Source organism: Opisthorchis viverrini (assembly GCF_000715545.1).
Source record: "Opisthorchis viverrini unplaced genomic scaffold opera_v5_65, whole genome shotgun sequence".
In the NCBI taxonomy this organism is placed as follows: Eukaryota; Metazoa; Platyhelminthes; class Trematoda; order Opisthorchiida; family Opisthorchiidae; genus Opisthorchis; species Opisthorchis viverrini.
The window spans coordinates 1,501,437-1,514,627 of record NW_008751721.1 but is presented as its reverse complement, the minus strand read 5'-3'; the positions used below and the strand labels follow the sequence as shown (position 1 = coordinate 1,514,627).

Sequence of the window (13,191 nt, the reverse complement as noted above, 5' to 3'; positions counted from 1 at the left end):
AAATAAGTTTTCAACATCGATGCCTTGCTGCCAGTTAAGAGCATTATCGTGGGTTGTATTATCGGAACATGCTTCGGTCCGATGTGATTCCGAGGAATTAAGACCAGAGGACGAATAGGTTTTATGACCCTCCACCGATGATATGGGTTAGACAGTTGATTCTCAGTGTGTGAAGTGGACCAGTGGTGTCGTGAACCACACTCAGAGCAACTGCGACTGTCTAAGAGTAGCCCTTGCACTACTCATAAGGTTGCTGAAAACTCTTCGGCCTTCAGCAAACTTATGAGTAGTGCATCACGTCCATACAGTGTATCACGATGTCCGAATATTGTACCAACTGAAACACGACGCGGCCTATTGCAGCACATTCAGTTGCTCAAGAACATCGTAAACAAGGGATTCAGCTGGGTTCCAGGTGAGTCACCCGTCCAAACCAAATTGGTATGCAAATGAGTGTATTTCGCCAAGATTAGCTCTTATTCGAACTGTGTGACAAGCCACTAAGGCAGCAGACTCTGCAATTAATACATAAGGATCTCTAAATTCACCCGCACGAGACTTGGAAAAGACTATGTTGTTTCATCGTCACAGCAGTGGTTCCACTCAGACGTGGGCGAAGAAAAGGAGAGGATGGCAACTTGTCACATTGTCACGTTGTCACATGGTCATTTTACCGAACAATACAGTCAGAGGTGCCGTGGTGACCTACACTTCCGAACAGCATTGAAATGGATATGCCTGAGCACCACGTTTGACTGAGACATCATCGGTGGAAGTGAATGAACTTTATTCAAAACAATCCAAATGTTGGTCGACAGACAGCTAGTTAATCCGGTTAAGAGTTGACATATTCATCGCCACTAGGGTCAGTTAGGTGCCACGTCCAGTAAGGTTGCTAACCATATGCAAGAAAATCGAGGGCAAAGAAGGCGTGAAGATCTCAGGGTGCTCAGCTGGACAGTAGGCACTTTGGCTTCGCGCTGTTGTGTCAAGACCTATCCGCCGCGAAATGGGTGTGTTCAACGGGTATGACGTCAGTCACAACTTCTTGCATTGAGTAGAATATTCGCTGTTCTAAGAACGCCTTCCAGAACACTTTGGATGGACTGTTTCAGATACCACAATCTGGACTCCACAGAACAACCAAAGAGGCCATTTAATTTGTCTACAGTAGATCTCATGAAGCAGATCGATGCACTCGAGAGGGACTGTAATCACTAACCGTTTGTGTCCGGACTGTGTTCGCCATCGGGAACACCACGCTGGTTCATTGAAGCGATTCGCTGTGCCAAAGCAAGACAGATACATGCTGCATCAGCAGACAATTTCGAATAGCGTTTCAGCATCACCGAAGCACTGAAAAAGAAACGTTGTGAGAAAATTGAAAACCCATTTTCCTCAGATTCATGGCTAGACCGAACATTGGTAGCCAGAAGTTACAAGCCTAGCATCGTATACAACTGGAGTCACCAATATTCACCACCATGGGATTATCTACTTACCGTCCGTCCGATTCGGTGGAGGCTGAATCAGGAGGTTCTGTCGGGTAATCAATGGCTTGCCGAACAACACCTTCGGGGAGCACCAAAGGCTGTGGGGGTAAGGGAAGTTCAGTAGAAGCACGTGAATACTATGAGAAAAAAATCGTCCAGCTGTAGCGCCCTTTCGGTGCCTAACTGCCCCCAATACCATAAGAGGCAGCTTTATGCAGAAATGCCTAAAAAATCGTTCAGCTGTAGCACCCTTCCGGTGCCTAGTTGCCATGCCACACGAAGTAGGCACGAGGGGTGGGATACTGCCAGGTTGCCCAAGCCTAGACAGGGGAAGTCGAGAGGCAAAGGTCGGGTTCGAACCATGGACCTTCCGGTCACTCTAACCACTTGGGCCATCTCGCCCCACCAAAAATCAAAAGTGGGAGATTTCTCATCAAATCACACCTCAATCCATGCTCCATCACACTTTTAATACAAAAGGGAATTACAATCCCAAAGGTGGATACAACCATATGTCCACTGGACAGAGTAACAAATGGTGGCCACACCTCTCTTAAAAGCTTATTAGCCGATAATATGGTTGTCTGGTCACGGAGATGAAACCGCTAGGCAGTAACTCAGACAAGCATTAACAGGAAAAATGTACATGATGAATGAAGGGCGTTACCCCAGCCTTGTCAAATACATTGTGTGTCTGCACACAGCTGTCGCTGGAAAAATAAGACCGGAAGTAGTAAACCATGGGATCTACTCACAATGGGGAGGGGAAATGCTTAAAACCGATCAATAAGAGATGAGGGTAACTTCAAAAAGTTGAGAAAATCCATACTGAGCGAAATGCAGTAGATTAAATTGGAGCGCGATTGTGAAATGAAATGAAATGCGAGCTATTAAACACCGGTAATCGGAAATATCAGAGAAACAAATTCTTTAGCTGTGGCGCACAAACCCCATTAATGTTGTGGGCAAAATCGCTGATTTACATGATCCAAACAAACAGTTCCCCATACTTCATAAGGAACGTTCCTAAATCTGGTCGGCCGATAAAATCCACCTATCGCACTTCGATTGGGCTCGATCACACCCCTCAGAAACTTACAAGAATCAGCTTGCTACACCTTACATGGAAACGATTTGTGAGGGAACCGATGTGAGGCACACCTCTGGTTACGTCCTAATTAGGTATACCTCTGTCTGTCACGTATGCGCTCTCAAACAGCTTGCCCTGTGAATAAGGAGCACGATAAGTAGCATATGCATCCCATCTACGAGTTTCAAAGTAGAAACAGCTTCGTATGGGACGGTTCACGGCGCATCTGCTGTGTACGTCCAGCATGCTGGCAGCGAGGATATTATGAGCAACATAGCATGCAACAACATTACGGTGGTCAGCGGTTACTCAGGGCAACCGAAAGAATAATAACCAATAAAACATCGACATTTCGTCCACAGAAGCAAGAAACACTAGGCGATATGCGTCGTAGAAGATGGAGAATCACAGGTACAGATAAGCCGTATGGATGGGTACTCTAGTTTGCCAGTAGCAATCACCGGTAGATAATGCCAACTGCCGTCAAAAGTAGCTTTGTATCTCGTTACAGACCCGAATAAACGGTTCTGTCGTCACCACTACGACATGCATTGAGACTTAAACCACCGCATCTAGTCCAAGACAGGCTGTAAACCGCGTAAATGAAGTCTTGTGGCTTCAGTTTACACAGTTTTCGTAGCAATTAAACTGGAGACCCATGGGGTGAAGAAGGGAACCATTACGTAACCATTACTAACTACTGTCTAGAGTTCCGTTGGGACACTTTGCCTCAATGCATTTTGTTCTTTAGTTGACCGAATATTTCCGTCAATTCACCTTGGTTAGGGGCATTGCAATTGACGGCTCAAACGAGCGATGAGAGGTTGAGAAATGAGCAGAAGACTACATGCACTTCTTCGATCCTTCCTCGCACAGCGTGGTCGGTTGAACGTTGACCTGGAGGGCAGAAAATCGACCTGAAGAGTTGTGACGTGGTCGGTTGAACGTTGACCTGGAGGGCGGAAAATCGACCTGAAGAGTTGTATGTGCGACATTTCCAAATGTTTTCAGACAACCGGCCATTTCCGACCAGTAGTCCATACGATTTTTCTCAGCTGAACGAGTAGCCCGGCGATACAGACCTGGAAGGTGTCGACAGCTGTTGGTCGGACAGCTAGCTGGTTCTTTTGGAGGTCCAATCTAGTGGCACTGTAAATTCGAGTTTTGGTGCGACAGCCTGTTGTGTCGAAGTCTTCAGACCGGGTGATGACTATTCGACGGAGATTGGCCGCATCCAATGAGACAGGGGTAGCATGGTAGCCACCGGTTACTGCACCAGACAGTTTTCTGGGTCCTCGATGGAGCTTGTGCGCGTAGAAGGTTATCGTTCGAACAGTATTTATCCCCATTTTCTGTCCCATGGTGAAAACTAGTCTCCAACAGTCGAGGTTCATCGAGCTACTACCAGAATATAGACTGATTTGTAACCGGTATAGCTATCGTCAGAATGACGGGTGCATAAACACCTTTTCGGACGTTGAAAATGTGTGTTAGACGTGACGAGATGATTAAATGAAGCAAGGCTAATCAGGCAGCGTTTTCACCGCACTGTCGAAATTCAAACATCCAGAGGTAACGGGTGTCGTCATCTAGAGCACCAGTTCTCGCATTCTGGTTGGCTGCAACCAACAGTGTCTGGCGGTTAGGTGTGCGGTTCACCACTACTTGTAGATCATTGTGGAAATCATCCCAGACAGAAGCGTGCAGCGAAGAAGCAGGGGTCTACACGGCCAAAGGAACTTTGAATCAGAGAAGATGCAAGCGCCAAAGAAAACTGCAAAGGGTGTGATAAATGCCACACAGGTCCAAATTGACACTTGAGCCACTAGGATACAGTCAGTGAAAAGACTCCATCCCCAAGAATTAAGCGCAGCGTGAGTTATAATCAGGAATCCGTGCCTCCAAAAAGTACACAGAGTTAAGTTGGAAACCGGGAGAATTTCGTGAGGATCTGGCCGCGGATGCCGATGAGAGTACGAACACTCCGGCAGCTTTTATGCAACATGTTTCCAGTTTTCGAGAAAACAGAAGGAAGTTCAGTTTGCATGTATGTCATCGGGACGGCAAAGACAGTACTTGAAGAGTCAATTACCACAAGGAGAGCTTCGTACAAGGGTATAAGTAAGAAGGTGACATGGGGATATGTGTACGAACGCCGTACCCAGCGGCACACGGCTTTGACTTCAGGGTGTACCTCCCATATTTATACAGCGAAAAGCGGACTTCAAGACAGCAGGAGGAGTAGGTAGAGCAGAACCGTCAGGATCTTGAGTGGACCACATCCCACTGAGTCTGGTAGTTGATCAGTGTTGCTGCCCTAGCACTTGCAAATTCAGGTGCGACACGCGGATCAGCAGGGTCCTATGGTTCCCCAGGCCCACCATGCCGTTCGTATACCGATTCAGTCGAAATGCGGACTACCAAATGATTCATGCCCTAATCGTGCCACGTGAGAAACTCCACCTACCGTAGTATGGACGCCGTCGCGATGTGGTCAATCAGTAAAAATGGAGTTTTGTGAGAACGAAGATAGCTTGGCTAATACATCACACATTTATGTTGTGCCGGAAATCATGTGCGAAGTGTTGTGAAAAAATCACTGGTACGCACACTTTAGTGAAAGAAAAGTAAAACAATTCAGAGGAGGGTTGGATGAGAAATGCACAGACCAGTAGGTAACAGAAAAAATCGTTCAGCTGTGGCACTCTTTCATTGCCTAACTGTCATGCCACCCGAAGGAAGGAAGCACGAGGGCTGGAATACTGCCAGGTTACCCAAGCCTAGACAGGGGAAGTCGAGAGGCAGAGGCCGGGACCGAACCACGGAAATTCCGGTCAGTGAATTCGCGCTCTAACCACTTGGGCTATCTTGCCCCCGGGTAACAGAATCAGATAACTGACATCAATGTCAGACAAGTATGAGATCGAATTTTTCGCAGGCCGGCTCAAATTCAGAGGTCGCACAAGTTTCTTTTGGATGCAAACTTTTGGGTCTGACAATCGGATCGCAATCGCCTCTGCGATCGATAGTTATCTGGATTGTACCAGCGGTGGTCGGTTCAGAGGTATCCGGTATATGATATCAGAGGTGTGCCCATTTTCGATGACATGAGTGGTTTCGGCCCAATGTGATGCAAACACACTTGAGCTCGGTTGCTTCCAACTACCACTCAAAGATACAGGGTTGTGTTCTCGGCCTTGTCGTACGACCAACGTATGGTTCTCGGAAGGAGCACACAAATGAGTACACGCAGAAGCTAGTGGTAGAACGTGAGGATTTATCCCTTCCAACAGAGCCTGATAGTAGGGCTGGTATGGAAGCTTAAGCTCAGATTAGCAGTCATGAATGTTACATCAACGGAGTTGCTAGTCCTTCTGGTAACCAGTTCAGCAATCGAGTCACCTTTGAATTGGAGCCTCATACACGCGGGCTTCTTCCCAAATGAATATTGTTTGTGTTTGGGTTTTACAGATTGTGCAGCCTTGAGTAGGAAACGTTCTGCGAAAATGCGCGTGAGACCCGGCTGCTAGCCAAAAATCCATCATCCCTCGTTGGCACCACCACAAGCATCTCGGTAGCCAAAGAGCAATTGCTCATAATGACGGATTGAACTATCATGTGTCGTTTACGAAGTCATCCGGTATAAATTCCTAGTCAGAGGACGAAAATTAGCACATTGGGAATGTCTCACACTAGATAGGAACAGATGACAACTGGGGTTGGGGTTTAAAAGGATTCCTGTGGCTAATTAGAGCAAAGCACATCAATGAGACCACTAGATGGGAATCACCCACTAAGAAGCAAAGAGTAAGATTAGTGGAAATGTTGAGATCATAGTTTATGCAGAGGATATAAAAACATCGTTCGGTTACTACGTTGTCATCCCTCCAGGAGGGGCATGGCAATGAGGAAAGTTTAGGATAAACAAAGGGTAACTTACAAATGGGGGCACGGATGTTTCCGCAGCGCGTACAGCCAAGTGTTCCCGACCGCCGTCAATCACACTGGGCTCCGTTTGTATACCTGAAATGCACAAGCAAGGTAGGCAGTATAATGAAAAAACGGTGTACGATGTACGGCACCAGTGCAACGATATTTGTCCAGTGTGTACATATATCTAAAAGCTATCAAAGTACCGCCAATGTACATGACGCTGTAGATAAGTTCCGCTATTTCGGGGTTCGCAACAAGAAGTTGAGTCGGCAGATATCATCCCACGACTAACAGACACAATTGGACCCATACAGAACATATGCGATTGCGAACAATCTCATGTTATGTATCGAACACACTTATAAGACTCTACAAAGTGAAGTGGCAAGGACTTACATGAATCCAATGTGAACGGACGCAGTTGGTCTTCTTCCAATCGCTCCCTCAAGTGGTGCAATTCCAGTTCAAGTGTGGCGATCTGAGCGTCCTGTGATAAAATGAAGCCACGTGTGAGGTCAAACGGAGGCGTGGAAAGAGTATGCGAAAGTGCACAGCCAATATGATAGCAACTTACGTCAGTTAGTGCATCAATGATCGATACTAACTCAGAAAAGCACCAGGTGAAAAACTGAACTAGGACGATCTTTCAACTGGTCCCTTTTTAAAACATGAGTACAGAGGGGCAAAAGGACTCCAGAGTTGGAAAACATTTTGAAAGTTCTATTTATAATGTTCACTGCTGAGAATGACAGATAATAAATCAAACTAAGATGAGGTAATTTACAAAGTTCATGTGACTGCACACTGTCAACTAAGGACTTACTGAGATACGAGTGTGTTCCTTCAGCTGCGTAGAGGCCAGGACTTCTGTAGTGACCAGTTCTGCTTGCAGTTCCAAACAGCTGGTACACTAGAAAGGTGAGAAAACGTAGAAATGTATAGCAGTAGCAACACTCCACTTTCAGTTGTGTATAATAACATTTTCGATGCCGTCCAATTACCATCGTTATTCTGTTCGTGAACAGACAGACAGGGGCATTCGGTAGCATATATCTGACAAACTGAGAACTTCCGGTTTCTGACTCGGCTCGGGTAACCAAGCAGTGGCTTGGCCCTCGTGGTTCCTTCGGGAGGCATGGCAGCTAGGCACCGAGGGTGCTACAGCTCAAAACGTCTTAGTACCTTGGATTGAGAGATCCATTATGTCCTTATGAACTGATTAGCCCGCGTGGTTCCTTCGGGAGGCATGGCAGCTAGGCACCGAGAGGGTGCTACAGCTCAAAACGTCTTAGTACCTTGGATTGAGAGATCCATTATGTCCTTATGAACTGATTACTTCATTTTGGTCCCACCGAAGCATCAATGTTCTCATCCGGCGTTGCTATCAGTGATAATGATGACGAACATAAGTGGCAATAGTCGTGCAACAGAAGCCACCAGTAAAGTCACTCTCTCGGTTGAGCTTATCAAACAGACAGGTTAACTTTTGGGAACGACATCCGTTAACGCGTTTACCTGCAACTGTTAGTATTTCACACCGGCTATCGCCTGCGAAAGGCTACATCAGCTTTTAGGAAAGTTTGGAATCGCATACTCAAAAGAAAGCGTCGCAAGTTGAACTATCCGACCAATAGCTCGGGGTTTACCGACTATTAGGTGTTATGGCACCAATATGCCTTGCTCTAAATTCAACATTAAACAAAGAGCACCAGAGTCTGGAATGTCCCTTCTGTACGCAACACTGATATTATCGAACGGACTTCAAACGGATTCACTTGGAATGGCTGTGCTTAGTTGAAACTAAATGAAGGGCGACTTAAGGATTGTGTAACACTGGAGTCTAACTAGCACTTAAACGTGAAAAAAGAGTTCAATCCTATCGAAGATCTCGGATGATGCAAATCAATCGTTAAAATAGTAGGTAAACCATAATATTTTGCCTCAGTGACATCGTCAACGTGGATTTTGCCAGAAACCACCATATGATAAGTTACTGAACGGAAAAAAGCCAAATGATGGATGACCAAACGTGCTAAGTGCACGAATCGCGTGGATAAATGTTCGTTCCTTGACATATTCAGTGTCGTATTCTTTCAGCTGACGAAGAAAATACCCCTAACAGCAGAAAAGGAGAAAATTTCCCACTTCAGTCATCACCCGAAGCAAAACGCGTCATTCATCTCAGCAAGCCGCGAGTGACCCCTACACACATAAACACCACCAGTTGTATATTGCAGTGGATTCCTCGCTGATAAATACTTCTAACCCAGAAAGGGAGCAAGGAAGAGCAAGCAGCGGAAGGCTCAGTGGTGCTTATACGATCCGGAGAAAACAAAAACAAAACTGCCTACAACTAATGAAGGGTGAAACTTACCACTGTCGCTACACTGGTCCGCACAGGCGTTCGGTCTTCTCGATCGGTTTCTTCCTTCATATTCTCCTCGGGCTTGACCGAATCCGCCTGTATCTCAAACGAAGATGCCGTTTGCTCCGGTGAGACAGACCAGTCAAACATTCGCGTAGCACCCGGAGCAGTGGTGGGTAAAAGACCCCCAGATCCATCCTGCGGTTGACCTGGAGTGACTGCACCAACCTGGTAGGACAAATAAATGCAAATACCTAGCGATGCAGTGGTGAAGATAGCTAGATGGCGGGATGTCACTGAGTTTGCTTGTTAAAGTTTCACTCTACGTCTTTACCTCCAAAACAGGTAGACAGACTAGCAGAACGGGGTCTTCAAATAAGTTTGAATAAGGTCAGAATCACCTGGTTGTCTTTCGGGGCTCCGAACCGTGTCACGCAGCTCTGAGCTGGTTGTGAACTTAGGCATTAGATCAGTGGAGGACAATAGCTGCATCCCCATGGAAATGGGACCCAGTTGAACTCAACAACATTAATGCATCAAACCAACGTTGACAGACGTCGATAAGGAGCCAATACAACCGCAGATCTATCCATATGACTGAACCCCTCACCCCTGTCATAAACTCTGAAGCAGAACCACTTTTCGGGTTGACTAGGACGGAAAACAAGCCGGAAAACAACCATTAATTTTACCACCGCCACTATCGCCCACTGCTGTGGCGAAACAAGACTAAACCAACTTGACGAATCGTCCAGTGTTCTATCACTCGGGCAGGATAGCGTTCAAAGTAAATGGGTGATCGGATTCCAAAAAGCTCAGTTTGTCGAGCACCTTCAACCCTAATTGGATTCATTAGGTGGAGGTACACGGATCTGACATGTGATCCTTTGGTCAAAAAAATTCTGGCTGTTACTCGGACATTCTGACCATTCATCAGTGCTGGCGTCAAGTATTAGTTCAACATGGCTCCTACGATAACGCGCTGAAGTTGACACCGTGCTAAAGCCAGATGGCGATTTCGTTCATCAAGTTTGTCAATGGTCCACGCCCTTATGAAGTTGGCAGCAATAGCTGCGTTCACACAAGGCAACCAAACACACCTCATATGTTTGCATCAATATGGCTCACTTGTCAATTTCCAGTCCAAACTTCTTACGACTAACTGCGCGATACGACATCCAGTATGTATCCTGTTTTAAGGCTACGATCGATGGTAATCTAGCCATAAATGACGTAAGTCCAACAGCGCAAACACAGACCAAAATAAACACAACTACAACAGGACCAACAATGTCAGATGAGGCCAAAGCGTCAATCAGTAGTTGCTTCTGTCTGGCGACAATATTGCTGAAGTGTTGAGGGGTTTTCTAGTGCATCCACCTGAAAACCACTGACTACTACCATCGATTACTACCGGCGGGTTACAAACGTACGTTGAATCGACTTACAGGCAGTCTACTCCCTTCTATGAGGCAATAATCTGTTGTTTAATGTGAATGCAGGGTGGACGAACAAATGGCTGAACAAACTACCTAGGGAGAAGCGCAGTTATGTTTTAAAAAAACCCTGAGAAATGCTAGTCGTGGTAAACGAAACACGGTTGCACATCAGACACTTGTACCGAAAGGTGTTTGTTTGCGGAAAACTCAACGCTGACGGAACAGGACCTTCGATATCACACTGACGAATCGATGAACGGTGGTTCAACAGTATGAGCGAAATGTCCGCACATACTCCTATCACACCAAACTACTAGATTAAAATGATCGGCAGGCGAAACGTGAAAATAACCCACATGATCAGCTGTAAACTGCACGGTCCCCAAACATGAACTCAGCGACGTCACCACAACGAAAGCCGCTAGTTGACATCGCGTCACGTGATGTGAACGGCGTGACTACAATATGGCTGGCGCAAAATCTTGTCTAGGTGCAAGTTAATCATACTACTGACCAACCCACGCGCAGCTAATGGCAGTCTTCAAACTCCTATCTTGAAGGTTGGTAGCCCAAATCAAACTAGAGATTCGTGAAGCGCACTCATGATGACCTCCAACGAAGAAATGGTTATAAAGTGTTTCTCGTTATCTCATTAACTAAATTTCACTTTCCGAATATCATCACGGAAACTTCAAAATCGCCTCACTAGGGGCGAGCAGAAAAGTGCGACCAGTTGTAAAAGCTGCAAACTCAACACTAGAATGGATGGGATCGCTTTTCGTCAACTTTTCATCACTTATTGGGACGGCATCACTTCCGTTGTGCTCCAAATAAGAAAAGCGACTTATCTGAAAGAGCCTTGAACCCAAATACGACCAGGAGTTACGATACATCGAAAGCATTGATTACTGACAGTTGTCATCTTCTCAGATATACAATGGTGGTCGTAGCTCTAAACCATTGGCACTAGTGTTTACCGACCTCCTTCGATGACTAATCAATCCATCTTGCCTAAAACCACCCAAGCGTAGCTGCCGCCACCCAAATCGGCGAAGGAAACTATGGCAACGAAGACGACACCATGATGAAAAACTAGGATGGACATTTCAGCCTGGAAGTCATTCTAAAACACAGATATGACCAATATGACGCTTACCTTTTCGGCCAGATCATGCAGCTGTTCCGTTAATCCTTGGTCTGTACGTCGCGTGCTATAAAAGGGAAAGTTTGTGAAACTGAAGAGAGAAGCGACCAGAGAACAAAAAAACACTTGTTTAAGCAAAAAACAGCCAAGTGTAGTTATCCTCTTACCGCATCAGGCACGGGAGAAAAGCAAGACACTTCTCCAGAACAGGTCCTTTATTAAGCGGCTTCATATCACTGCCTTGTACTTTACGAAGGGCGGTTAGCACACCGGAATGCTGCGTAAAACTTGTACTACATAGGTATTTGACCATATTAACAAAACAGATATCACAGAATGTATTTCGTTAAGCGTACGGAGGAATGCCAGGCGTTGGTGCTCGAGAATGAGGCCCCTAAAGAGTTGTACGGTGTACGACAGATAGTAGACATGATAAAGAGCGCAGATGTTGGCACACCAGCGAGACATAGTGCCAAGGCTGAGGCATCATGTGGTCAAGAAGAGTGGGCCGAAAGAGCAAAAAACGCAGCGTAAGTGTCGCCCTCACTAGTCTGAGGAGAAAAGTGACACACGCGTAGCCATCTGATCGAATGATGGCATACCAATGGGTTAATAAAGAATGACAACTAGATCAGTACATTCCAAAGACCTATCAGCCCAGGTTCAACGAAACAGAATGTATGGGCAGCAATTCACGCGGTCAAAATGCACTGACAACCCCCTGAATAGGGACACGTGCTCTGCAACGGAGTAGATAAAGATAAATGGCACCCACATGTCAGTGTACCTGAAAAATTACCCTCAGAGGAATGGAAAGAATGTGACATCTGGAACAAAAACGCCACCCTGAGGATATCAGACGATTTTTTTTAATTATGAAGACGTTACTTTGCAATAGACAGGTAGTAACAAACGAGAACGTTCTTTCACCATCATCCTCATCGTCATCATCATCATCATTGACAGCATCAGTGTTCCATTGATTTTTCATAGTTTGACCTTGAAGATGCCAGGAGTTCGCTAGCACACATAAAAACAGCGTTTTCTGGGGGATATTGATATCCCCAACAGTTACTTTGCAATAGACAGGTAGTAACAAACGAGAACGTTCTTTCACCATCATCCTCATCGTCATCATCATCATCATTGACAGCACGACATCAGTGTTCAACACCGATGCTTCACTGCCATACCGAAAACATGCTTTGAAGCGTACGGAACAACAAAGTCTTGTCCGCCAGGCACCTGGTTTGGATTTATGTTCTTTAATAGGTTCGGGAATTCAAATAGAATATGAATAGCCTAGTAGCAGCTTGAATGAGGACATCCAGTCGACAGCAACCAACCTGACGGATCTGCTACCGTGGATTTTGTCCGTTAGGAACCCGATTTCCTGTAAAAATCCATCTCCACAATGGGCATGAGATAACAGCGAATGTGAAGACTGCCCTAGGCAAAATATGGGTTGTCTTAATAGTTTTTAAGTAGTAGGTAGCAACAAAGCAGATCTATCCACTGCTCCGAAAAGAGCAAGTTTGTTTCATTACAAATGTCCGGTGAATGGCCGTCAGACAAAGAATGAGTTTGCAGGTGCAGATGTGTGCTCTATGCCGAGAGAAAAGCCATACTCGTCAAGGAGAAAGTCATCAAACTAAACATCACTATGAGAAGAGGTCATCACCATCATCATCATCATCATCATCATCATCAACAAAGACAGCAACATC

General features: G+C 45.8%; 1 protein-coding gene across 1 annotated transcript in view; it reads right to left on the bottom strand.

Moving 5' to 3' along the window:
- The window catches only part of T265_04138 (hypothetical protein), a gene marked incomplete at both ends in the record, with an annotated part of 82,337 nt that overhangs the window by 52,130 nt on the left and 17,016 nt on the right, over positions 1-13,191 (bottom strand). Inside the window, 11 exons of the mRNA XM_009168796.1 lie at positions 1,223-1,356; positions 1,503-1,630; positions 1,690-1,872; positions 5,439-5,597; positions 5,628-5,903; positions 5,936-6,064; positions 6,524-6,606; positions 6,913-7,003; positions 7,340-7,426; positions 8,891-9,109; positions 11,477-11,531. Coding sequence (XP_009167060.1) covers positions 1,223-1,356; positions 1,503-1,630; positions 1,690-1,872; positions 5,439-5,597; positions 5,628-5,903; positions 5,936-6,064; positions 6,524-6,606; positions 6,913-7,003; positions 7,340-7,426; positions 8,891-9,109; positions 11,477-11,531 — 1,544 coding nt within the window. The remainder of the gene's footprint in view (positions 1-1,222; positions 1,357-1,502; positions 1,631-1,689; positions 1,873-5,438; positions 5,598-5,627; positions 5,904-5,935; positions 6,065-6,523; positions 6,607-6,912; positions 7,004-7,339; positions 7,427-8,890; positions 9,110-11,476; positions 11,532-13,191) is intronic.